This window comes from Salvelinus fontinalis, chromosome 11, assembly GCF_029448725.1.
Source record: "Salvelinus fontinalis isolate EN_2023a chromosome 11, ASM2944872v1, whole genome shotgun sequence".
Taxonomy (NCBI): domain Eukaryota; kingdom Metazoa; phylum Chordata; class Actinopteri; order Salmoniformes; family Salmonidae; genus Salvelinus; species Salvelinus fontinalis.
In genome coordinates, this window is record NC_074675.1 from 23,276,964 (window position 1) to 23,304,677 (window position 27,714).

General features: G+C 46.9%; 1 protein-coding gene across 1 annotated transcript; it reads left to right on the forward strand.

The window, feature by feature from the left end:
* The first annotated feature begins 257 nt into the window (after positions 1-257).
* On the forward strand, positions 258-27,714 carry LOC129865324 (laminin subunit beta-1-like). The gene is made up of 33 exons (XM_055938009.1): positions 258-558; positions 1,277-1,449; positions 3,149-3,287; positions 9,465-9,538; positions 10,021-10,209; positions 10,365-10,428; positions 11,064-11,266; positions 11,507-11,627; positions 11,980-12,168; positions 12,433-12,609; positions 12,783-12,895; positions 12,983-13,062; positions 13,253-13,388; positions 13,467-13,625; positions 13,846-13,982; positions 14,158-14,278; positions 14,502-14,688; positions 15,213-15,356; positions 15,569-15,800; positions 15,992-16,155; positions 16,618-16,842; positions 16,957-17,174; positions 19,543-19,639; positions 22,389-22,758; positions 23,072-23,256; positions 23,503-23,744; positions 23,861-24,067; positions 24,314-24,458; positions 24,680-24,887; positions 25,341-25,482; positions 26,372-26,548; positions 26,778-26,937; positions 27,255-27,714. Exons 1-33 carry the CDS (start codon positions 528-530, stop codon positions 27,389-27,391), a joined length of 5,346 nt encoding a protein of 1,781 aa, XP_055793984.1. The 5' UTR covers positions 258-527; the 3' UTR covers positions 27,392-27,714.

Below are 27,714 nucleotides of genomic sequence, written 5' to 3' on the forward strand. Positions count from 1 at the left end.
AAATGTATTATTTGGGACTCGGCCCGATTGGGGCTACTCTGGCAGATGATCACACACGCGGCTTTATATAATTAACATGTCATTATTTATTTTCCCATTTTCGTCACTGTTTCTGTGATCAAAAAATACAATTAACATTTAAATGAAAATATTTAAGAATCCTGTGTAATATTTTAGTATTTTGATAATTTGTGCAAGGCAATTGATAAGCATAATTTTTTTGTGGATGAGCCTCCCGAGTGGCGCAGCCGTCTAACTGCGTTGCTACAGATGCTGGTTCGGCTAGCCGGGATGTCCTTGTCCCATCGCATGTAGTGACTCCCAAGGGGGTGCGCTGCATAACCTGCCAGGAGGGTTGAGACTCGGGAGCGCGTGGGATGCACAGTTGGGGGCTCGCCACGACTTCCTAGAACAGAGTTACAGAGACCAATCGTTCACACACACACAAGAGACACTCACGTACACAACTGCTTCAGGACTTGCTGACAACAACCCGAGGGATAATCATCAATGTTTCATACTCGAAAATGTTGATATTGCACATCGCATCACTTTTGAGTAAGTATTGTTTTTACACGGAACTGTTTCGTTTTATAGAGTGAATTTCCAACTGCGCAGGTAGCTAGCGAAAGTATTTTCAATTCGTTTGAGGAGTTGCCTAGAGCCAAGTATTGTCTTAAGAGGAAAAGTAAAACGTGAAGAGATCCAATAGAGGAGTTTAATTCCAGTGTTACTTTTCACTCTCACCTATCCAGGACCATGGGGACATTTAATGAGGAACATCTCTGTAAGCCATTATTTAAACATCTCAAATGTGTCCAAGAGTTTATACATATCAGATGTCTCAGTCCACTATACTTGTTTAAAGATGTTTTGTGCACATTATTTTCAACTAGCTATCGTCTACAGAAGCTATTTTGTACAGTCAATAACTGTCGATGTTGTTCTCGAACATAGCAGCCTGTTTTCATAAACAGTCACCCCACAGGGATCGATAGGAAAGCGAATCCATGTGATTTCAATTAAATTAACCGAAAAGAGGCATATGTGACCGTTATGTTTTTATACTCAGTGATGAAATAGACTAAAGGGAAACTGTGATAGCAATGCAGAGACACGTGTCTTACGTCTAAAATAGAAACATTTGTACAGGTTTTTAACTGTGGGATAGTTGAGTTATATAGCATAATAGTTGCATGGGGAGTTATACTCCAGACATGTTTTGCTCGCCCGTGCGGCATCATCAGCAACTCTCACGGCTGTTTCTGTCGCTCAGCCCTCGGGTGGCGCTCCTTTGCCCAGCTGCCGGAGTTTGGGGATGTGTGCACTGAGGGGAGCTGCTACCCCGCCACCGGGGACCTTCTGATCGGCCGTGCGCACAAGCTCACCGCCTCCTCCACCTGCGGCATTGAGAAGCCTGAGCGCTTTTGCATCGTTGGTCACTTGGAGGTAAGACACCTCACACCTGGGGCACAGATACTGTAGGTGCACTACACCTAGACAGGGCCGGTAGTGGGCATAAGCGGCCGCTAGGGGCCGACATAAGCGGTTGCTCTCAACTGAGTTTGAAAAGTAGAATACATAAGGTGTAATTTCGAAATTTGGTTGTGCATCAGCAGTTTCCCTTATTGAATTAAGACATTTCAGTTTTTCATTTTTAATTTATTTGTGTAAAAATGTATAAAAACATAACTCCACTTTGAAATTATTGGATACTGTGTTTAGGCCAGTGACACAACATCTAAATGTAATCCAAATAAAATAAAAACGTTATACTTTCATCATGGTTCCCCCCAAATCATGCATGAAGGGTTGTGCCCAGGGGCCCTGAACCCTCCCCCATTGATTATGATATCTCACGGATATCATATTAACATGACAAAATGTGTAGAATTTCTAGAAATTAGCTTAAAAACTGCTAAAATGTCTAAAATGTAAGTCCCAGGGGTTCGGATAGGGAAATTACACCTGTAGGTAATGGGATACAATATGGCCATTACATTTGCAGCTAATAGGGCTGGGCCACATATGATCGATACACTCACTGGTCCTCTGTAGTTCCGTTGGTAGAGCATGGCACTTGCAACGCAAAGATGGTGGGTTTGATTCCCTGGATGGGACCACCCATAAGTAAAATGTGTGCACGCATGACTGTAAGTCTGCTAAATGATGATTATTATTATATTACACCTGACCAGCAGGTATATGATTTAACACTTCATTGTGTTTCCAAAAATTGTGTTGTAACGTAATAGTGTAGTACAGTACAGTGTAATATTTGAGTGTACGAAAGAGACTCTATGGTATTGTGTGGGAGTTCTGGCATTTCCCTCCACAATAAGCATTGTGTGCCACACAATCACCGCCCTGTGTGCTTATCATGGGGGGTGAGGAGGGGAGAGTGCATGATCAGGGGTATCCCGTTATTCCAGAATCCCCTCGGGGGTGAACGCCTACAGAATGTGTCCATGTGAAGGGGGTGTTATCTACCAATGGGCTGTGGGACGATTAACGAAACATTGGAACATTCTAGGATGAGTCATCGTAATGAGGAGGAGAACGGGGGATGAAGAGAAGAGCCTGAGGGTCTAGTGCAGAGAATTCTGGGAGCAGACTTTGCCTAACGGGGAGTGGAAGCTGGACCACTTAGCAGTTACAAGTGGTCACATTTCAACGCAGTTAAAACGTGTGTGTGCAGATAGATTGGAAAGCAACTGCTTGGATTAAATTAGAAGGTTGTGAAAGTCACACTGTGAGGTTGTGAAATCCTCACTCACACACTTGTTAGGAAAATACAGTGCAGAGAGTAGGGTGTGTGTGTGTGTGTGTGTGTGTGTGTGTGTGTGTGTGTGTGTGTGTGTGTGTGTGTGTGCGTGCGTGCGTGCGTGCGTGCGTGCGTGCGTGCGTGCGTGCGTGCGTGCGTGCGTGCGTGCGTGCGTGCGTGCGTGCGTGCGTGCGTGCGTGCGTGCGTGCGTGCGTGCGTGCGTGTGTTTGCGTGCGTGCGTGTGTGTGTGGAAGACAATCCAGAATCTGTGTGTGTATGCCAAACCATCTGATGACAGACTGAGTGGTAGCTCTATAATTAGGTGAATGATCATGTTTTTCACAGTACTGAGACACTCTCTCTCTCCTCCCTCGCTCTCTGTAGGAGGAGAAGAAGTGTTTTGTGTGTGACTCCAGGGAGAAGTATGATGAGAGGATGAACCACACCACCAGCCACAGCATCGAAAACTTGGTCACCACCTTTGCCCCCAACCGCCTCAAGACCTGGTGGCAGTCTGAGAATGGTGAGAATATGTGTGTGTGTGTGGGTGGGTGTTTGTGTGCATGTTTTTGGTTTTACTAGTAAAATAAGTAACATTCAGACAAGTGGGGACATTTTGCCGGTCCCCACAAGGAAAAAGGCTATTTTAGTGTTAGGGTTTAGGTTTATGGTTAGTGTTACAATTATGGTTACATTATGGACATCACATGTTGAACGCAGAATGAGGGCGGAACGAGGAAGAGCTCGGTTTGTTGTTTTGAAAGTCTCTGAATAAGAATTCTATTGAAAAAGTTTGGTTACTAGCTACCTTTTGAATTTGGATCCCGCGGCGCGGTTAGCCTCGGTTGCTGGTACCACTATATCTGTCCAGGGATCCTGCCAACCGAAAGTTTGAAGAGCTGCTTGGCGTAGCAAGGTTTCCAGCCCTTTTGGCTGGGACTGTGGATTGTCCCGGGATTGTGGCTGTCTAAATCCCTGCTGTTTGTTGCTGTTCAAATCTGCCCTGTGACCTGCCCTGTCTGGAACTGCGTGGAGTACCAGCGTTAGCCTACATTGCTACCATGGCGTCCAAAGCCAAATGTGGAAGTAATGGAGAGGACAGTGTTTCTCTATCACAGGTCAAGGATCTTTTAAATGAACAAAAAGGATTTTACAAGCAGTTGTTACAACAACAGGAAAATAGCTTCAAGAGTTTTGTCCAGATACTGATGGACTCAACTAACGAAAGAATGGACGATCTGACGGGGGAGGTTCAGAACTGTAAGAACAGTTTGCAGTTCTCCCAGGGAGATGTGTATGTCCTGAAAGAGACTTGCAGCAACAAATTGTAAGTCCTCTCGAGATGACATCAGCAAGAATCCTTATTAGCAATGGCTGGTAAAACAGATCCAGGGGGACAATCCAGGAGGAACACCATCGTTGTGGATGGCATACCAGAGTCTTCACATGAGAACTGGGCCGAGTCTGAGGAGAAAGTATGGAAAATGATCACTGAAAAGCCTGCCGATGGATCATACGAAGATTGAGGTGGAGCGCGCCCACAGGTCTGGAAAACATGTAACCAGCCCAGGTGACAGACCCAGGCCGATAGTGGTCAAGCTCCTGAGGTTTAAGGACAAGATGGCTGTTCTGGAGAGAGCCAAGAACTTGAGAGGAACCAACATCTTCCTCAAAGAGGACTTCTCTGAAGCTGTGCGCCAGAGGCGGGAAAATAACTGATCCCAGCTATGAAAGCTGCCAGTGAGCATGGGAACATTGCTTACATCTGCTACAACAGGCTCATTGTCCACCCTCCCTCCCAAAAGCTTGGGAGAAATGAGAGAGCCAAGCCTCAGGGCCCGTAGCTTCAGCCCAACATCACACACACGTATATACAGTGTATATTTTTTTCTCAGATAAGCTATCAAGGAAATGGCTAAGAATAGCCAATATTAATATACACAGAGTTTACAAAACATTAGGTTGCACCACGTTTTGGCCTCAGAACAGCTTTAATTCGTTGGGGCATGGACTCAAGTTGTACAAAGTTGTATCAAGTTGGCTGGATGTCCTTTGGGTGGGGGACCATTCTTGACACACAGGAAACTGTTGAGCTTGAAAAACCCAGCAGCGCTGCAGTTCTTGACACATTCAAACCGGTGCGCCTGGCACCTACTATCATACCTCATTCAAGGTACTTAGATCTTTTGTCTTGCCCATTCACCCTCTGAATGGCATACATACACAATCCGTGTCTCAATTGTCTCAAGGCTTTAAAATCTTTCTTTAACCTGTCTCCTACCCTTCATCTACACTGATTGAAGTGGATTTAAGTGACATCAATAAGGGATCATAGCCTTCACCTGGATTCACTCAGTAACTTGCTAACATCGGATAACATTCATATACTGGCCATCTCTGAAACTCACTTAGCTAATTCCTTAGATGATACAGCAGTAGCAATGTATGCATATACTGTAATTACGGAAAAGACGTGAATGCCAATGCGGGAGGTGTTGCTGTGTACTTTATGTTCAGAGCCATATTCCGGTAAAGCGTAGAGAAGATCTCTTGTCAAATGTTGTTGAAGGGTTGTGTTTGTATGTTCACCTGGCTCATCTAAAGCCTCTTCTTTTGGGGTGCTGCTATAGGCCACCAAGTGCTAAGAGTCAGTATTTGGATAATATGGGTGCAATGCTTTATAATGTGTGGGAGAGGTCTATTTTCTAGGTGACCAGAACATTGACTGGTTAGCAACTAGCTGTCCGCTCAAGAGGAAGCTTCTAACTGTGACTAGCCTGTAGCATGACCCAGGTTATCCCTCAACCAAATAGAGTGCATACCAATTGTTTCGGACAAAGCAATATCCGTTTCCATTGGCTGTAGTCACCATAACATTGTGGCAATAACAAGGAAAACCAAAGTGCCAAAGTTGGTTCTAAAGTAATTAATAAAAGATCATACAAAATGGTTGACATACTGTATGTAAATTGAGAAATGTTGTGACTAAACTTAACAAAAAGAAGAAGAAATTATATCACCATAAAACACAATGGGAAAAGACTTTGGAGTACCTTAAATGATATCATGCACAGAAAACCTAATACATATCCATCGTTCATTGAAGTTGATGGGCCATTTATAACAAAACCTTTTGATATTGGCAATCATTTCAATAACTATTTCACTAGTAAAGTGGAAAAACTCAGAAGTGAAATGACAACAATGAAGAGTGAACCATCATATTCTTGTATAAATAAAATCTAATAATGAAAGAGAAGGATTGCTTTTTTTGAATTTGGTCAAGTTAGTGTGGGAGAGGTGGGAAAACTATTGTTATCCATCAATAATGATAAGCCACCAGGTATAGACAACCTAGACGGGAAACTATTGAGAATGGTAGCAGACTATGGGTGCGTTCGTTAATTCACTCTGGCTATCTACTCTGATTTCAGAGCAGAGCTCAGAATAACTGATACATTTACAAACGCTCAACACCCGTTGAATATGGCCGGTGTCAGTAAACGTCTGCAAAAAAGCTTAGTTAAATTGTTGCCAGTAGCACAGTTACAGTCACCAACGCTCTGGATAACATGAAAACAGCCTAACCAGCTCTGCTAGGGCAAGTAAAATGGTCAGAGTGAGGTGTTCTCTCATTTGTGTTTGGAAGTAGCTAGCAAGCTAGCCAACGTTAGCCAGTTAGCTTAGGTGCTTGACTGCCGTTGTGAGGTCAGAACGCTCGGATCAACCCTACTCCTCGGCCAGAGCGTCCAGTATGTTCTCTGAACACTCCGAGAGCGAAACGCTCTGAACTTCCGAACGGACAATCTGACAACACTCTCAATTTACGAACGCCCAGAGCGCACTCTGTGCTTTGGCACTCCAGATTGAATTGACAAACAAACCCTATATTGCCACCCCTATTTGCTATATCTTTAACCAAAGACTAAAGGGAGTGTTTGTGTCCACAGGCGTGGAAGGAAATTAAAGTAATTCCACTGCCTAGTAAAGGCACCTTTGCTGACTCTAACAGCCGCCCAATCAGTTTGCTGCCTGTTCTTAGTAAACTGATGGAGAGGATTGTGTTTGACCAAATACAATTCTATTTTTCAGCATGCATATAGAGAAGGGCACTCAACTTGTACAGCCCTGACTCAGAGGACAAATGATTGGATCAAATAAATGGATAATAAGATGATAGTTGGAACTGTGTTGTTAGATTTCAGTGCAGCCTTTGATGTTATTGATCATAAAAAATTATTGAAAAAATACCACCTGCCTTCACATGGTTGGAGAGTTATTTATCCAATAGATCCCAGAGAGTGTTCTTCGATAGAATCTTCTCTAACATCAGATATGTACAGCGCAGTGTCCCTCAGGGCAGTTGCCTTGGGCCGTTACTCTTCTCTATTTTAACAAAGGATTTGCCACAGGTCTTACACAAAGCTAGAAATACTAAGTATACGGATGATTCCACACTGTACATGACAGCACCCAAAGCCAGTGAGCTCACTGAAATTCTAAAGAGCCAGAGGAGGATTCTAAGGAGTTACAGTCATTATCAGAACGGGTGATTAGTAATAAACGGGTCTTAAATACATCTAACACGAAAAGCATTGTATTTGGTTCAAAACATTCTCTAAGACCTAAACCTCAACTGGAGCTGTACGTAAAGGGTGTGGCCATTGAGCAAGTCGAGGAAGCTAAACTCCTAGGTATAACAGTGGATGGTAATTTATCAGGGTCAAGTCATATTGTCAAAGTTGTTGTGAAGATGGGGAGGGGTATATCTGTTATGAAAAGATGCTCTGCATTTTTTGACACAAATCAACTGTACTAGTTGTTCAGGCTCTGGTCTTGTCCCAAAGAAAGACCTAACAAAGCTGCAGCTGGCTCAAAACAAAGCAGCACGCCTTGCCCTTAACTGCACATACAGAACTAACATCAGCAACATGCATGGCAGTCTTTCCTGGTTCCGGATTGACGAGAGATTGACTGCTTCTCTTATGTTTTATAAGAAATATTACCGTGACGAATATTCCAGATTGCCGGCATAATCAAACCCCCATACGTACCCCACAAGACATGCCACCACGGGTCTCGTCACAGTCCCCAAGTCCAAAACAAATGGACGGCAAACGCACGGTTTTATACAGAGCCGTGATCTCACGGAGCTCCCTTCCGTCTCCAATTACACAGGCAAACATCAAAATGATCTTTCAAAAGTGGATTACACAACAACTCATGGAACTGCGGGTACGGTGAGGGGACAAACACACAACCACATAGACACACTCTAATGCACACATACTTTTTGAGTTGTGTTCTTTCTATTATTTCTTTGTTGTATTGATTGCATATCGTTGTATTTTACATTTGTGTTACTGTCCTTGTCTATCAGTGTATCAGTGTTTTGTTACTTGTCGTGTTTTTTTGTGGACCCCAGGAAGAGTAACTGCTGCTTCTGCAAAAGCTAATAGGAATCCAAATAAACAAATAGGGCTAGGGTTAGGTTAAGGGTTAGGTTTAGGGTTATGGAAAATAGGATTTGGAATGGGAATCAATTGTTTAGTCCCCACAAGGATAGTAAGACAAACGTGTGCACGTGTGTGTGTGTGTGTCATGGTGAGGTCCAGCTGTGAGAGAATGGTCAGTGTGTGCTAAATGTGTTCTCATGGGAACAGGGGGGCGGTACGGTGAGTAGAGCAGATCACAGAGCAACACAGCTCAGCCAATCAGAGCAGGCTTCAGGGCATAGGATATACAGGTATGCTCACGTGAACAGGTGTTAGACACAGCTGTAAATCAACACTGCCGACGCCACATGACCGCATTGTTCCCTGTAATACACACTCCCTCGCACACATACTTGCAACTGGGCAACATAATAAGAGACAGAGGTATTCTTGTCTGAGAGCATGGGAACTGGACTGGATTTCCCGAATATATATATATATATATATATATATATATATATATATATATATATATATATATATCACACACACACACACACACACACACACACACACACACACACACACACACACACACACACACACACACACACACACACACACACACACACACACACACACACACACACAGTCGTAACACTGACACAGACTCACATAGCCCATGCACGCACGAGCATACACACACGCAGTGGGTTTGATTATTCATTGCTGAGTCTTCTGACAGATGGGGAGGATAAAGTGTCCATTGTTGTTAAGTCATGGAAGGGGCCACAGCCAGATGCCCAGATGGTCTGGGAATACCAGGAAGGACGAAACATGGAAAAGCAGGGGTTCCTTTTCCCGGTGCATTAGTCCCTATTAGATCCCACTACGCGCATGTTACCACGCAACGGATCAATTCGTCACGTGGGTGTGGCAGAAAGACCAATTGACATGGTCAAATTGACACAGCTAATCAGCCCAACTCCTGTGTGTGTGTGTGTGTGTGTGTGTGTGTGTGTGTGTGTGTGTGTGTGTGTGTGTGTGTGTGTGTGTGTGTGTGTGTGTGTGTGTGTGTGTGTGTGTGTGTGTGTGTGTGTGTGTGTGTGTGTGTGTGTGTGTGTGTTAGCAGAGATTTTGGCAGACTCACTAGTGTGTTTTTATGGGTCTGTAACTCCTAACTCCTGACTTAAAGCAGGATATGTCTGTCATGGGATGTCTTTCTCAGTGTGTGTGTGCTGTGTGTTTGTGTCCCTGTGCTGCAGGTGTGGAGAATGTGACCATTCAACTGAACCTGGAAGCTGAGTTCCACTTCACACATCTCATCATGACCTTTAAGGTGACCACACACGCACACACACACACACACACACACACACACACACACACACACACACACACACACACACACACACACACACACACACACACACACACACACACACACACACACACACACACACACACACACACACACACACACAGCTGTGTTTAAGGTATGTGGAAAATCGCCCTAGTCTCTTGAGATGGATGGGAGAAAGGGCCCTTGTAAAACACTATACTCTGTACTGCTGGCTTCAGTGTATTGAGTCTATCCAGCTTCCTTTACAGCCCTCCATGTATCTCTGTTTCCGTCTCTGATCTGGTCTGGACTCTCCTCTCTCATTCATTCTAGTTCTCATTCGCTCTTTTTCTTTCTTTCTGTGTTATAATATTAGGACCCAGAGTTATCCCTGGTCGGGTCACGTGGTCAAGTAACTAGTCCTTTATATTTGTTGTATTTCTGTCTTTACAAATTAGAATGATCTCTTTGATTGATAGACGTTCCGTCCGGCTACCATGGTGATCGAGCGTTCCATGGATTTTGGGAAGAAGTGGCAGGTGTACCGTTACTATAGCTATAACTGTGAGTCCGCCTTCCCTGGGATATCCGTGGGACCCATGGTCAAAGTGGACGACATCATCTGTGACTCTCGCTACTCTGACATAGAGCCGTCCGCAGAGGGAGAGGTGTGCATCTGTGTGGCCTTTGAGCTTTTGCAAGGGGTGGGGGTAGAAGCTGTGGCTCCAGAATGATTCAGAGTTAGTCTCTCATTGAATTATAACCCAGTAAACTTTTATTTTTACAATCCTTCTCTTCATCCCTCTCCCCCCCTCTCGATCAGGTGATATTCAGGGTGCTGGACCCAGCGTTTGAGATTGAAGACCCTTACAGTCCCAGGATACAGAGTAAGTAACTACAGTACAACACCAGGCCAGAAGTGGGAAATCTCATTAGCTACATATGATCCAGTTAGTACTGCAACAAATAATTTTCTCAGTGTACTAACCGAAGTCTGAGCAGTGGCGGTAGTCAAGGCAACACAGCAGGGCAGGGGTTAGAGGTCAGGTTATCCTGACACCTCTTATGGAATTTCACATGTAGAAGCTACACACACACACACACACACACACACACACACACACACACACACACACACACACACACACACACACACACACACACACACACACACACACACACACACACACACACACACACACACACAGACACACAGACATACACACACACACACACTTACACAGAGGGCCCCTCATGTTACGTATGTGGTGAATGTGTGTGTAGGGTGTAGGGAGCCTTTCGAAGGAGGATCCCACGTCTTTAGGGTCAGAGGTCGTAGAGATGAGCTTGGAGAAGATCCAGAACCTAATATAAAGGCACAGTAACCCACAGAAACATTCCTATAACGTACCACTGCTGTTTTAGATGGGCCGTTGCATTAGGACTGGAAAGTGTGCCTTTATCCTGATTGTGTGTGTGTGTGTGTGTGTGTGTGTGTATGTGTCTCCATATGTGTGTGTAGACATGCTGAAGATCACTAACCTGCGTGTCCAGTTCACTAAGCTCCACACACTGGGTGACAACCTGCTGGACTCCAGAGACGAGGTCACGGAGAAATACTACTACGCCCTCTTCGACATGGTCGTCCGCGGCAACTGCTTCTGCTATGGACATGCCTCCAAATGCGCCCCTGTCGATGGGATACACGTAGGCACAGAGGGCATGGTGAGTGAAACACACACGCAGACGCACACACACACAGACACGATACAACATACACACACACGACATGCACCCGTTCTCCTAATAGGTTGTGTGACCGTTAAGAGGGAGATGACTCGAGTAGGTGCTTTTCTCTTGTCTTTGGGACTAGCAACTCTAACACTAGTGTTTCTCTCTCTCTCGATCTCGCTCTTTCTGTGCGTGTGTGTGTGCATGCATGCATGCGTGTATGTGTGTATCCAGGTCCATGGTCACTGTATGTGTAACCACAACACAGAGGGTCTGAACTGTGAGCACTGTAAGGACTTCTACAACGACCTGCCCTGGAGGCCTGCAGAGGGACGCAACACCAATGCCTGCAAGAGTGAGACACACACACACACACGCACACACGCACACACACACACACACACACACACACACACACACACACACACACACACACACACACACACACACACACACACACACACACACACACACACACACACACACACTGATCACACTGTACCAGATATATACAGAGTCTGGATCATTCTGTTCCTGATATGTCAAAAATATTCAACAGGGGGAATCTCCCTCATTCCGTCCTGTTGGTCGTGTCTTTTGAAGTGCGAAATATGTTTAAACAAAATATTCTCTCTATTTCTCTCTCTCTCTCTCTCTGCGCCCATCTCCCTTCACCATCTCCCTCTGTCTTTCTCTCCTTCTCCCAGTGTGCGAGTGTAACTACCACTCCAGGTCATGTCACTTTGACATGGCTGTGTATCTGTCTACGGGGAACGTGAGTGGAGGAGTATGTGATGAGTGTCAACATAAGACCATAGGGCGTCAGTGTGAGCAGTGCAGACCCTTCTACTACCAGCACCCCGAAAGACACCTGAGAGACCCCAACATCTGTGAACGTACGTCACCGTCTGTCTGTGACCTATGACAAGGGCCAGGAGTTTGCTGGCCTCACCTATGACCTCTGACCTATCAAGTTTAAACTCTCAACTCTCCCTTTGATCTCTGTCTCTGAACTTAACACTGTTGGAGTCTCTGTTCTCTTCTTTTTCTCTCCCTCTCCAATACCCTCCCCAAACGCTTTCTGTTTCTTTGTCCGTCTCCTTCAATTTGTCTCCTTCTTTTTCTCTCACTCACCTCCCTCCCTCTCCCTCTGTCTGTAGCGTGTAGCTGTCACCCGACGGGCTCCCTGCAGGGTGGTGTGTGTGACGGCAGGACAGACGTGTCTGCTGGTCTGATAGCAGGACAGTGTCGCTGTAAGACCAGTGTGGAGGGAGAGCGCTGCGACCACTGTAGACAGGGACACTACGGCCTGGGACAGGGACCAAACGGCTGCCTGCGTGAGTCTGACACACACACACACACACACACACACACACACACACACACACACACACACACACACACACACACACACACACACACACACACACACACACACACACACACACACACACACACCTATCTTTTTGTCTCTCATTGTTTATTTGATGTGTGTGTGTGTTTTTGGCAGAGTGTACCTGTAATCCCCTGGGCACACTGCCTGGAGGAAGCCCATGTGACATGGACACAGGAAACTGCTTCTGCAAACGCCTTGTCACCGCCAGGAACTGTGACCGGTGTCTGGTGAGGGACTTACCGACCACATCACTGTGTGTCTGCAGTGTGTGTGTGTGTTTATTTATTTATGACTCTATTATTTTGTTCCTGCAGCCGCAACACTGGGGCCTGAGTAATGACATGGACGGCTGCAGACCATGTGACTGCGACCAGGGCGGAGCCGTCAACAATGAGTATGTTTCAACCAATCACACCATGTCTCTACTCACATGATCCAATCACAGCACAACTACTCTTCATAATTCCACCCCGCCCAAAAATGCATGGTTGCGGAAATGTAATTGTAGGTATTGGATATTCACTAACAATCAGTTATTCTCATTCTGTTGCTCTCCCTATTTATCTCTCTTCCTTCCCCTCTAGTTGTTCTCCGATATCAGGCCAGTGTCAGTGTCGAGAACACATGTATGGGAGGCGTTGTGACCAGGTGGAGTCAGGATTCTACTTCATCGCCCTGGACCACTACACCTATGAGGCTGAGGACGCCAAGCACGGCCCTGTGAGTGTGTGTGTGTTGACCTCTCGCTTTCAATCTCTCTGCCTTTGTCTTTCTAAATGTGTCATATCTCTCTCTCAGGGTGTGACGGTGGTTCCCAGGCCCTCTCCTCCGAACCGTAGTCCTACCTGGACAGGGGCGGGGTTTGTCAAGGTACCTGAGGGAGCCCACTTGGAGTTCCACATCAACAACCTACCTGACTCCATGGACTACGACATGCTGATCCGCTATGAACCACAGGTAGAACACACACACACACACACACACACACACACACACACACACACACACACACACACACACACACACACACACACACACACACACACACACACACACACACACACACACACACACACACACACACAACAAAACAATCAAGCACACACATACTCCCACGCGGTTTTCTCTACCGTCTGCAATGTGTGATATTGTGTGTCTGATGTGTGTGCTGCTGTAGTTGCCGGAGCAGTGGGAGCAGGTGGAGATCAGAGTGATACGTCCGTACTCAATGAGAGTGGGACAGCCAGCCAGTCCATGTGAAAACATGCTACAAGGAGGAGATCAGCAGTTAGTGTCTCTTCCTCCAGGATCCAGGTAGGTGCCCAAGTGACACACATCTCCTCCCTGGTCCCTACAATACACCCTTGCCTCCACCTTCATACACCATCTTTACACACACGCACGCACGCACTCACACAAACACACATACACACACCGGCACGCCGCCTCTACCGTTCCAACCGTGCTCTCCTCTGCGTGTGTGTTTCAGACATGTGCTGCTCCCGAGGCCTGCGTGTCTGGAGAAGGGGCAGAACTACACGGTGCGTCTCAGTCTGCCTCTCTACTCCTCTCTCAGTGACGTCCAAAGCCCCTACACGCTCATCGACTCCGTAAGTAACAGTCACAAACCACGCTCCATCTAGTCTGATGAACTGTAGTTTCCACTAACACACGAGTCATTATGGAAAACATCCCTACACTAGTCATGTTATAGTCAATGGAGTGTGGAATAACAGACTTGTACTATCTCTAAGACAAGCCCTCGGTCTTTATCTGTCTCTTCCTTACTCTCACTCACACTGACCCTCCCTCCTCCCCTGTCTCTCCCTGTAGTTGGTGTTGATTCCGCGGGTGCGTGAGCTGCTGTTGTTTGAGGGTTCTCAGGGCGAGGGGGCGTGGGATACGTTCCAGAGGTACCGCTGTCTGGAGAGCAGCCAGAGCGTCATCAAGAGCCCCATGACGGACATCTGCAACGACTACATCTTCAGTGTGTCTGCCCTGCTACACCAGGGGGCTATGGGTAGGAAACGGGGCTGGGGGGGGGGGGGGGGGGGGGGCTATGTGTGTAGGGTTCGGTGGAGGGGCGGGATGGGACAGGGGGGTAGTCTGTATGTTTGTGTGTGTGTCTATGAGTGCATGTTTTCCGTGTGTCTGTCTCTGTTTATCATTAATAAACAATAATTTGCTTCCTGAAGCATTCCTAATACTCAAACAGCAACAACAACAACAACTCCCATTTCTGCATCCCTCTCTCTCTCTCTCTCTCTCTCTCTCTCTCTCTCTCTCTCTCTCTCTCTCTCTCTCTCTCACACATCTTCCCTCCTCCCTCTTCCTCTCTCTCTCTCTCTCTCTCACACATCTTCCCTCCTCCCTCTTCCTCTCTCTCTCTCTCTCTCTCACACATCTTCCCTCCTCCCTCTTCCTCTCTCTCACTCTCTCTCTCTCATACATCTTCCCTCCTCCCTCTTCTCCCCTCCCCTATCCTTCCCCCCTCTTTTACTCTCTCCATCTCCCGTTCCCCCCTTTCTCCCTTCTGCTCTACAGCGTGCCAGTGTGACTCCCAGGGCTCTCTCAGTGCAGTGTGCGACCCCAGCGGCGGGCAGTGCCAGTGTCGGCCCAACGTGGCAGGCAGGAACTGTGACCGCTGTGCCCCCGCCACCTTCCTGTTCAGCCCCTTAGGATGCAGACGTGAGTGACAGACAAGCATGGGGTCAGGGGTTAGAGGTTAAATGTCAGGGAGAGGGTTATTTTGAGACTGCGGTTGAAATTCCAACTTCAAAAGTGTGGTATTTTTTTTATCCCTTTCCCACTCTCTTTTCCCCTCTTATCTTCCTCTTTGCTCCACCCCTCCTTCCCCTCTCCCTATTACGCCCTCCCTCCTCTCCCGCCTCTCTCCCCAGGCTGTGAGTGTAGTCCTACGGGCTCTGTGAACGCTTTCTGCCACGAGGCCACAGGTCAGTGTGAGTGTGTTCCAGGGGCGTCGGGGCGCCAGTGTGCCCACTGCCTGCCAGGCTACTGGGGCTTCCCTCAATGCCAGCCATGTCAGTGCAATGGCAACAGCGACTACTGCCACCCTCAGACTGGGGAGTGCCAGGGCTGCCACGCCTTCACCACCGGGCACATGTGTGAAAGGTACTGTGTGAAATGATACCATAAACCATATTCAAATTATAGCCAGCTAATATACCACACACCAAACCACAGTGCAGGGCACAGCTACATATTTCACTGTCATGCTTCCTCTTATCAGTACCAAGCGTGTGTGTGTGTGTGTGTGTGATTGTTTACCGTGCCTCTTATCATGTCTTACCCCGTGCCTACAGGTGTCTGGATGGTTACCATGGCGACCCAGTGTTGGGTTTGGGGGGTCACTGCCGCCCCTGCATGTGTCCCGACGGGCCGGGGAGCGGGCGCCAGTACGCAGACAGCTGCTACCAGACCGCCAACAACTACCAGCTGGTCTGTGTCTGCAGCCCTGGATACAGAGGTTAGACACACACATACACACACGCACACACACACACACGGACACGCGCGCATGCACACACACACCACATCACACACAACACGCCATACATTGTTCTCCCAGTCCTAGTACACATTTTCCCTGAAATGACAGAGCTAGCAGAACCCCCTCTGCTCCTGGTCATAATGGGCAGGTAGTAACTACAGGGACAGTGAGTGTGTGAGAGATCCCACAGATACCTCTCTCACTGGAACAGGAGGCCAGTCCACTGCCTGTAACTGTTTACGACTGTTTACGATTGTTCTATGACTGTTTTATGAGTGTTTACAACCTGTGCCATGACTGCACTGTACTACTCACTGCAGCCAATGGACAGTTCTGCTTCCTTACGGATCTATAACTGTAGGTGTGTGCGTGTGTGTGTGTGTGTGTGTGTCTGTGTGTGTAAACAGTTCGGAATTCACCTTTCCTTCTCTTCCGTAGGAGCCAGGTGTGACGAGTGTGCCCCAGGTCACTATGGTAACCCCCAGGTGCCCAGCGGCCGCTGTCTGCCCTGCCAGTGTAACGACAACATCGACCAGCTGGACCCGGGGTCCTGCGACGCTCGCACAGGCGTCTGCCTCAAATGCCTGGACCATACCGAGGGCTATGGCTGCCAGCGCTGCAAGCTGGGTTACTACGGCAATGCCGCCAGCCAGAGCTGCAGGAGTGAGTACAGTTAGACAGTGTGTGTATATATGTAGTGTGTGTGTGTGTGTGTGTGTGTGTGTGTGTGTGTGTGTGTGTGTGTGTGTGTGTGTAACTGTCTTTCTCTCTCCACAGAGTGTATGTGTTATTCAGTGGGTACAACGTCGGAGGCGTGTCCGTCCCCGGGGGAGTGTCACTGTGACCTGCAGACTGGCCAGTGTCCCTGCCGGACTAACGTGATTGGCCAGAACTGCGACAGCTGTGCCCCTGATACGTTCAACATTGGAAGCGGACAGGGCTGCCAGACCTGTGACTGTGACCCAACCCACTCTTTTGGGACGTCGTGCAACGAGGTGAGAGCCACAACTGTCCTCACCCTTACCCGTTCTGCCAGTCACATTCTGTTAAAGGTCCCCAGAGCACACACATCCCTGGGTCGCTCGTCTTTTCAGTTCGCTGCAGCTAGCGACTGGAACGAGCTGCGACAAACACTCAAACTGGACAGTTTTATCTCAATCTCTTCATTCAAAGACTCAATCATGGACACTCCTCCTGACAGTTGTGGCTGCTTTGTGTGATGCATTGTTGTCTCTACCTTCTTGCCCTTTGTGCTGTTGTCTGCGCCCAATAATGTTTGTACCATGTTTTGTGCTGCTACCATGTTGTGTTGCTACCATGTTGTGCTGCTACCATGTTGTGTTGCTACCATGTTGTTGTCATGTTGTGTTGTCATGTGTTGCTGCCTTGCTATGTTGTTGTCTTAGGTCTCTCATTTTGTAGTGTTGTGTTGTCTCTCTTGTCGTGATGTGTGTTTCATCCTATATTTATATGTGATTTATTTATATTTTTTTATCCCAGCCCCTGTCCCCGCAGGAGGTCTTTTGCCTTTTGGTAGGCAGTCATTGTAAATAAGAATTTGTGGTTAACTGACTTGCGTAGTTAAATGAAGGTTAAATAAAATAAAATACCCCATCTTTCCAAAACAAACCCCACACCCCATGTTGTCACCCAACCCATCTACACACAGCACACACACAATTGGCCAGTGTTACCTGGTGTTGATTGTCAATGTAACATTTTTACACTCAGTGGTGTAAAAGAACCCCAGTGTTGGTGTAAGTAACCAGAGTTGAACCAAAACCACACCCATCTTTATCATATTTCCCAGCATGCTCTATTGCAGGTAGATTTTTTAGAATTGTTCGTTTCAATATCTATGTTTTTGCATGTGAATTGATTAATTAATATTATTAATTAATATTATGCCACACAAATATAAGTAATAATACCGCAATAATATTTGACTAAAACAGAAGAATTTCAAAGCTTGTTTACAGTTGTATACAATCCCAAATATCTCTTTATTATGATTGTGAATATTTATGAACAGATTTCCAAAATAAAAATCCCTTTGAGCTGATTTACTGGTGTTTTTACAATATTTTATGTCCAACAATAAAAAAATAAAAAATAAAATTAGATCAGAAAACTAGGTGGGCGAAACGTGGGCTGCCAGTTGGGAAACCCTGCTTTAGGTAGTCTCATATCTTAGTCTTCCCAACCCTGGCAGTTATTCTGAGTGCAGGTTACGGGTGAATACACATTCCAAATGTTAGATATCCCCACTCTGGCTTGATTCCAATAGGAATTACACAACACTTTGCAAGCCAGTATAATGTGACTTGCAGGCCTGATGTGGCCTATATATCATGAGTTTCAATACACTGTATTAACGTAAAACTTATCTTGACCTGGGATCTTATCCTAGGTCAGCACTCCTACTCTGAAACTCTGTATACAATACAGGCCACTGTCTATTTGTACAGTGTGTAGCAAGAAGACCCTCCTCTAACCTGGAGATGGTACACTGAGTGCACAAAACATTATGCTCTTTCCATGACATAGGCTGACCAGGTGAATCCAGGTGAAAGTTATTATCCTTTATTGATGTCACTTGTTAAAACTTCTTCGGGATCAGTGTCCCTTCCACGGGACAGTTGAGCTAATGTCGGCTAATGCGATTAGCATGAGGTTGTAAGTAGCAAGACAATTTCCCAGGACATAGACATATCTGATATTGGCAGAAAGCTTACATTCTTGTTAATCTAACTGCACTGTCCAATTTACAGTAGCTATTACAGTGAAAGAATGCCATGCTATTGTTTAAGGAGAGTGCACCATTTTGAACATGACAAGTTATTAATAATGGCACTTCCATCAGTGTAGATGAAGGGGAGGAGGTAGGTTAAAGTGTTTAAGCCATGAGACAATTAAGACGAAGTATTATGTATGTGTGCCATTCAGAGGGTGAATGGGCAAGACAAAATATTTAAGTGCCTTTGAACAGGGTGTGGTAGTATGTGCCAGGCGCACCGGTTTGTGCCAAGAACTGCAACGCTTCTGGGTTTTTCACACTCAACAGTTTCCCATGTGTATCAAGAATGTTCCACCACCCAAAGGACATCCAGCCAACTTGACACAACTCTGGGAAGCATTGGAGTCAACATGGGCCAGCATCCCTGTGGAACGCTTTCAACACCTTGTAAAGTCCACGCCCGACAATTTGATGCTGTTCTGAGGGCAAAAGTGTGTGGAGGGGGGGGGGGGCAACTCAAAATCAGGAAGGTGTTCTTAATGTTTTGTACACTCAGGGTATATTGCATGTTCATAATGCTGACATGTTGTGTTGTCTTGTGTTGTCTTGTGTTGTGTGTTTTCTAGCTGTCAGGGCAGTGCTCGTGCAGGTCAGGTTTCGGGGGAAGAAAATGCAACGAGTGCCGAGATAGGTTCTGGGGAGACCCTGAGGTCAAATGTCAAGGTAAGTAACTCTGGCTGGGATTTTGAGTAGCAGTAGAAAGTACAAAGTATGTGTGTGGGATTCCTTCCCATGACTGCCTTAAACATCATGAAGCTGAAACATGTGCAACAGGGTATCTAAGGGCGCCATTGCTTCCTCTCCAAGTGGGTCTCTCTCTGAATTCACTGGGGTCTGGAGAAACACTCTTAGAGAGGGGTTCTGTGTGTTTTGAATCGGTCTCTTAGAGTTGGAGTAAACAGCCTCTCACGGTCTCGTTCTCATGACCGGTGGTTCCCATGAGTGACTGGGCTGGAAGTGTGTGTTTGTGTGTGTGTGTTATCAGACTTCAGCAGAGTGGATGTCTCTGGAGACACTGAAGTGGCGTTCATGCTTCCGTGTTGTTTTGTGTGCGTGTGCGTGTGCGTGTGCGTGTGTGTGTGTGTGTGTCAGTGTGGTGTTAGTTGGCTCTAAATTACTCCTCCCTGTCTACATCTCTACATGGTTTATTGTCTGCTGAACAACTGACTGACAAACAGGCCAGTTTCAATCAATCACCGCATCTGGAGAAATGTATGTCTTATAGAAGTTGGCACACCCTCAGAGAGACAGTGAAAGAGGGAGAGAGCGAGGGAGAGGGGGGGGGGTAGAGATTTTGAGAGTGAAATTCTGGGAATAACTCCTTGGCACATGTGAGAATCAGAGGCAGATGTTCCCAGCAATCATAGGAATCTTGTCGTGGTCTTATTCCTGTGGCTTAGGAATTCCTGCAGCATTCCCAAACTGCTTGTAAAGTTAGTCTGGCCTCCTGGCGCTGTCCTCGCCCTATCATCGCTCTGTGTGTATACTGCATGCATGTGTGTGTATGTGTAGGAGTGTGTGTGTGTGTTTGACATAGAGAGAGAGAAAGAGAGAGAGATTAAGGGAGACACTTGAGGATTGACACCACATCTGGGTTAAGAGGGTCATGCCATGGTCTGATTTAAGAGGTCAGAGGTTAAAGTGACAGGCTTGACGACGGCGTCTGTGTGTGTGTGTGTGTGTGTGTGAATTAAGACGTCACGGCCATTGGTACAGGCTCAACCCAACCACATGTGTGTGGCTGTGATTATCGTGTTACCTGTTCATGACCGCCTTTGTGTATAGTGGTGTGGTCACTCATGTTACTGTCAGCCGTTCATGTCATGTTTAGGTTCACTACCGTCACAGTAGGTATCAGTAGTATGTGGTTGTGTTGACAGTGTAACAATAGCGGTTGCAGTCCTAAGCCTGAGCACTCTGGCTCATGGTGACCATATAAGCAGGGCTCAGCCACAAGGCAGTGTGTGTGTGTGTGTGTGTGTGTGTGTGTGTGTGTGTGTGTGTGTGTGTGTGTGTGTGTGTGTGTGTGTGTGTGTGTGTGTGTGTGTGTGTGTGTGTGTGTGTGTGTGTGTGTGTGTGTGTGTGTGTGTGTGTGTGTGTGTGTGTGTGCGTGTGTGTGAGAACTGTCCTCAGATAAAAAAGGACTAACTGAGAATGACTACCTTGGCAGCCGTTGCAGGTGATTAACTCCAAAAGGAATTACACATCACTTTGCAAGCCAGGATAATGTGACTTGCAGGCTGTAAAACAGGAGTTTCAGACCACCGTGTTAGGGTGTAACTAGGCCCTCAAAGAAAGGCCTTACGATATACCTATGTAATGTATTGTAATAAAGAGTTCATTTTACACTGGGAAATATACAAATAATGTAGAATACGTGCTCAACTTGAATTGTATGTTCACTCAACCTAAAATTCAAAGTTGAGTAAACATACGATTCAATTTAAGAATGTATGTTGGTTCAGCTACACTGAGTGTACAAGACTCCAAACGTTTGCACTCAGAACAGCCTCAATTCTTCGGGACTCTACAAGGTGTTGGATGTCCTTTGGTTAGTGGACCATTCTTGATACACACGGGAAACTGTTGAGTGTGAAAAACCCAGCAGCGTTGCAGTTCTTGGTACAAACCAGTGCGCCTAGCACATACTACCATAGCCTGTTCAAAGGTGCTTAAACATTTTGTCTTGCCCATTCACCCTCTGAATGGCACACATACGCAATCCATGTCTCAATTGTCTCAAGGCTTAAACCCTTCTTTAACCTGTCTCCTCCCCTTCATCTACACTGATTGAAGTGGATTTGACAAGTGACATCAATAAGGGATCATAGTCAGTCTATACCATGGAAAGAGCAGGTGTTCTTAATGTTTTGTGCATCAAATGTCAGCTGATTGCTTTATAATTGTATGTTGAATCTTTTTTTTTTTTTGGTGCATCAATCACCCTCTTCAAAAGCTTAGGCAACAGTAATGGCTGCTAACCGCTTATATACACCCTTCCCTGGTCTCCATTCCCCACATTCTTTCACTGTGACTTACTCCATCATTCTATTCCTCTCCTTCTCCTCTCCTCCACTCTAGAGGTTAGAGGGCTTGTCTCTGCTGTGCTTCAGACTGGGGGGGGTCAAACTAGGGATAGAGTTTATAGGTCAAGGCTACCTGTGGGTTTATTTACTCGCAGCGCAGGACTGTTGAGACGTTAATAATGTCGTTTTTCAATACCTCTTTTTCCCTAGGGGGGGCTTTTAAAGGCCACAGACCTGTTATCATATTACTATGAGTTAATTTCCTTGTACCCTCATTTCCTTTCCATCATCACAACTGTTTTCACCTCAAGTCAACTCTAGGTGTGTGTATGTGCTTAACCCTTTTCTCTCTTCTCCTCTTCCGCTTTCTCTCCCTCTCCCTCCAGCATGTGACTGTGACCTGCGTGGCATCGCCAGCGAGCAGTGCCACCGTTCGTCCGGCCAGTGTGTGTGTGTGGAGGGTGTGTCTGGACCCCGGTGTAACCAGTGTGCCAGAGGGTACCATGGGACGTTCCCCGCCTGCGAACGATGCCACCAGTGCTTTGCCGAGTGGGACCGCGAGGTAGGGGAACTGTCCAATCAGACTCAGCGTTTGAAGGATCATGTGACAGAGCTCCAGACCAGTGGGGTGACGGCGCCGTACAAAGACACCGTTAGCAGTCTGGAGATTAGTGCTAATGCTATCAGTGCGATAGTAGAGAACAACCCTGCTATACAGAAGATGGAAGATGTACAACAGATGATGCAGCAGGCCACGTATGTACACACAAACACGTGCGCTTGCACACACACACAAACACGCACCTGGTTACACACATTTACACATTGAAACACACCGTGCCAAGGGTTCTGTTTGGATGCTTGATGTTATGATCAGTCCATGTCAACTCTAATGAAAATACAATTCTGTGTGTGTGTGTGTGTGTGTGTGTGTGTGTGTGTGTGTGTGTGTGTGTGTGTGTGTGTGTGTGTGTGTGTGTGTGTGTGTGTGTGTGTGTGTGTGTGTGTGTGTGTGTGTGTGTGTGTGTGTGTGTGTGTGTGTGTGTGTGTGTGTGTGTGTCTGTAACAGTGAGCTGGTGGCAGGCCTGAACGAGAGGCTGAACATCTCAGAGGATTCCCTGTCCCGTCTCGTTGTCAATGCCAACGACAACAAGGCCAGTCTGGACGCACTGAGAAAGCAGGCCCAAGAGCTAGAAAGAACAGTCACAGACATTCGAGACCACATAAAGACTGTGAAGAACTCTAACATAGAGGGTGAGAGTGGAGGGAGAACAGAGAGGGGGTACAGTATGCATGATATCATTACTAGTTCTGACACACCCCTGTGCTGTGTGTGTGTGTGTGTGTGTGTGTGTGTGTGTGTGTGTGTGTGTGTGTGTGTGTGTGTGTGTGTGTGTGTGTGTGTGTGTGTGTGTGTGTGTGTGTGTGTGTGTGTGTGTGTGTGTGTGTGTGTGTGTGTGTGTGTGTGTGTGTGTGTGTGTGTGTGTGTGTGAATGGCAGGAGCGATGGACACTATCACCAAGGCCCACTTGGAGTCTAAGAGGGCGGAGATCCGTGCCAATCAGACCACCAGTTACCCTGACAACACTTTGGAACAGTCGGCTACACTACGGCGCCAAGCGGAGGCCAGACTGAGCCAGAACCAGGCGGAGTTTGACCTGAGACAACAGAAACACACAGAGAGACTGGAGAGGCTCGCCACAGAGCTCAACACTCTTGACCTATCAGAGCTCAGCAAGCAGGTAAGTCTGACCTATCAGTAGCCAATTATCATTGCACTTCTTCACCATACTGCTTTTTGATTGGTCCCTGGTTTTACAGTGCTCTAACCCGATTGGTGTGTTTTCTCTCTGTGCAGACATGTGGAGCGGCTGGGGGGGAGGAGGGGTGTGCTGCGTCCCCCTGTGGAGGGGTGGGGTGTGTGTCGGAGGACGGCACCCTTCGCTGTGGTGGGGAGGGGTGTGACGGTTTGGTCACACAGACACAAAGCACTCTGAAAACAGCCAAGGACTTCGACCAGGAAATCCTCTCCACCGTGCAGGAAGTGGACAAGCTCTCCAGGATGGTGGGAACTGTAGTTTTTTACACTCCGGGCCAAATCCTATTTTGAGATTCACGCATATAACTTTGTGTAATACAGCTGATGCTTGGTTATGATTCAGCCCTACATGAATATAGTCAGGTCATCTTACAAAATTATCATAGTAACTAAAGAGCATAGAATATCTGCTTGCTCCAGCACAAGCATTGGTCTGTTGAGGAGTGTTTACCTTACTGTGTTTGAGTTAACATGTCCTGTGGCGCCCTCTAGGTGTGGGAGGTGAATGTGCGTGCCAACGAGGTCAAGCTGAGTGCTCAAGAGGTGCTGCTGAAGTCCAACCAGAGCCGAGATAGAGTGGAACAGAGCAACGAGCAGCTCCGCGGCCTCATCAAGGAGATACGAGACCTACTCACTAGTGAGTATACACAAATATTTCAAAGAGCAGGCCTCAATCTTTCACTGTACTGTACAGACTAACTAAATGATCACTGATTCATAGACAATCAAGGCTCCAGCTCTTCTTTCCTCGTGTGCATGATTGGTTATGCTTGTGATTAGAACTGATTGTAATTGATTGTGGTAGATCACCTGTTTATGGCTCTTTGAGTCTAATTAGCTCTGTTTCCACGGTGACAGACGGCCGTGCCAAAGTGGAGGTTATTGAAGCGGTGTCAAATGAGGTGTTGGCCCTGGAGATGCCTACATCGTCCGAGCAGCTGGAGGCCCTGACCAAGGAGATCAGAGACAGGGTGGGAACCCTCACCAGCGTGGAGGACATCCTCAGTCAGAGTGCCAACGACATACACACTGCAGAGGGGCTGCTGGAGCAGGCCCGCACCGCCAGGTAAGATGCACGCACGCATGAACGCATGTACACACACACACAAACATGTACACACAAACATAGAATGCACGAACGCAGGCAGACACAAACACACACACACACACACACACACACACACACACACACACACACACACACACACACACACACACACACACACACACACACACACACACACACACACACACACACACACACACACTCCCCAAGCTGACAAGGTAAAAATCTGTCGTTCTGCCCCTGAGTAAGGCAGTTAACCCGCTGTTCCCTGGGCGCTGAAGACGTGGATGTTGATAAAGGCAGCCCTCCGCGCTGCTCTGATTCAGAGGGGTTGGGTTAAATGTGGAAGACACATTTCAGTTGAAGGCATTCAGTTGCACAACTGACTTTCTCCTTTCCCTAATAAATGCACACAGAACCACATTAACAAATTCACATACAATCTCCTCTCAGTCAGGAGGTGTCTGAGATGAAGGAGACAGCTGCCCTGGTGAAGGAAGCTCTGGAAACGACTGAGCGTGCTCAGAATGCTGCCATCGATGCCGTCAAACAGACCCACAACAACACCAGGGGAACACTTGACCTCATCACATCTGTAAGTCACCTCTGACCAGGGCTTCGGTTGTGTCTAAGCACACAGGGGCACTTCTCTTGATTGTGTTATACGTTTTATTATATTAGCCCATGTTTTTAGGGTTTTCAGCCTATGCATTGTAGAGAGAGATATGTGGGAGTTTTGTAGAAATACACATTCCATACAAGGTCTCGTAAAGTGTGTATTGTGTGATGTGTGGTGCTTGCATCTGTGTGTGCATGTCACGAACGTCGTCAGGGTGGAAATGACCGGACCAAGGTGCAGCGTGGTTAGCGTACATTTTCACTTTATTTTGAATGTCGCCAACAAAACAAGAAACAACCGAAACGACCGTGAAGCTGACTAGGGCTATACAGGCCACTAACACAGACAACTACCCACAACTAAGGTGGCAAAACAGGTTGCCTAAGTATGATTCCCAATCAGAGACAACGATAGACAGCTGCCTCTGATTGGGAACCTCACTCGGCCAAACACACAGAAATACAAAACATAGAATGCCCACCCCACATCACACCCTGACCTAACTAAATAGAGAAATAAAACGTCTCTCTAAGGTCAGGGCGTGACAGTGCATGCTTACATGAGTATGTGTGTGTGTGTGTGTGTGTGTGGGCTGGTGACTCCTTGTTGGGACTAAAAATTCCCCAAAGTCCCCACAAGGTTAGTAAAACAAGGAAAATTCCCATGTCCCCATGAGAACAAAGGCTATTTTAAGCTTAAGAGTTAGGGTTACGGGTTAAGGTTAGTGTTAGTGTTAGGGGTAAGATTACGGTTAGGCTTATGGTTAGGGAAAATAGGTCCCCACGAGGATAGAAGACCAATACATGTGTGTGTGTGTTTGCGTCTGTGCTTGAATACATTTTAACATGTGTTTGTGTTTTTACAGGTGGAGTCGGAGATGGCGGAGTCGGAGCTGCGTCTGAGTAACGCCATACTGCGTCTGCTGCAGCTGGAGAGAGACGTGACTCTGCTGAGAGAGAGCAGCCTTGGCACCAGCCACCGCACACAGCACACTGAGAGACTGTCTGAGACCGCCAGGCAGGACGCGGAGCAGGCCCTGCAGGTACACACACACACACACACACACACACACACACACACACACATAGACGCACGCACATGCACACACACAGCCCAGAATTTTACCTGACAATTATATTGGTACCCATTCTCAATGTGCTTTCTGCTTTGTGTGTGTGTGTGTGTGTGTGTGTGTGTGTGTGTGTGTGTGTGTGTGTGTGTGTGTGTGTGTGTGTGTGTGTGTGTGTGTGTGTGTGTTTTATTGCGTGTAGGAGTTTGACTTGGAGGTGAAGGGTAAATACAGTGTTGTGGAGGGCTTGGTGGTGACGAAGGCAGAGGGCGTGTCTGACGCCAGGAAGAGGGCGGAGCTACTGCAGCAGGAGGCCAAGGAGCTGCTCACCCAGACCAGTGTTAAACTACAGAGACTCAGAGGTAACACACACACGCACACCCACACACATGCGCACACATATGCACGTTCACACACACACACACACACACACACTAACCAACGTGCTAACACACACGACACAAGCATGCACGCACAAGCAGAAATTCATGCATTTGCACACGCGCACACACACACACACACACACACACACACACACACACACACACACACACACACACACACACACACACACACACACACACACACACACACACACACACACACACACACACACACACACACACACACACACACACACACACACCTACTCTCTAATGACATCACTGTGTGTTTCCAGAGTTGGAGAGGTCGTATGCGGCCAACCAGCGTACTCTGGAGGCCAAGACAGTTCAGCTGGCCGGCCTGGAGAAAACAGCACGCCAGCTGCTCAATGACATCAGCCAGAAAGTAATGGTCTACAGCACCTGTTCTTAGGGTAACCATGCCAACAGCATCCCTGGCAATGCCTGCCGGATGTCATACCAGAGATTATGACGAAGTCTTCTTTAGTGTCAAAGAGATAATATGACAATCACTCAGAAGACTCCAAAGACCAAAAGCAGTATTTTACCACTAAGAACCAAGTATTCCATAAAAAAACTGTTTCTGTATGAAACGGGTCTCTAAGCCATATAAGCTATTATCACAAGTAATACATGTTAACCATAAGACTGCACATAGATTTCATGATTTTAGATTCTATGGAAATATTTTTTAGAATCGTGTCTGTAAAGATAATAAAATGTGTCTGGACCAAA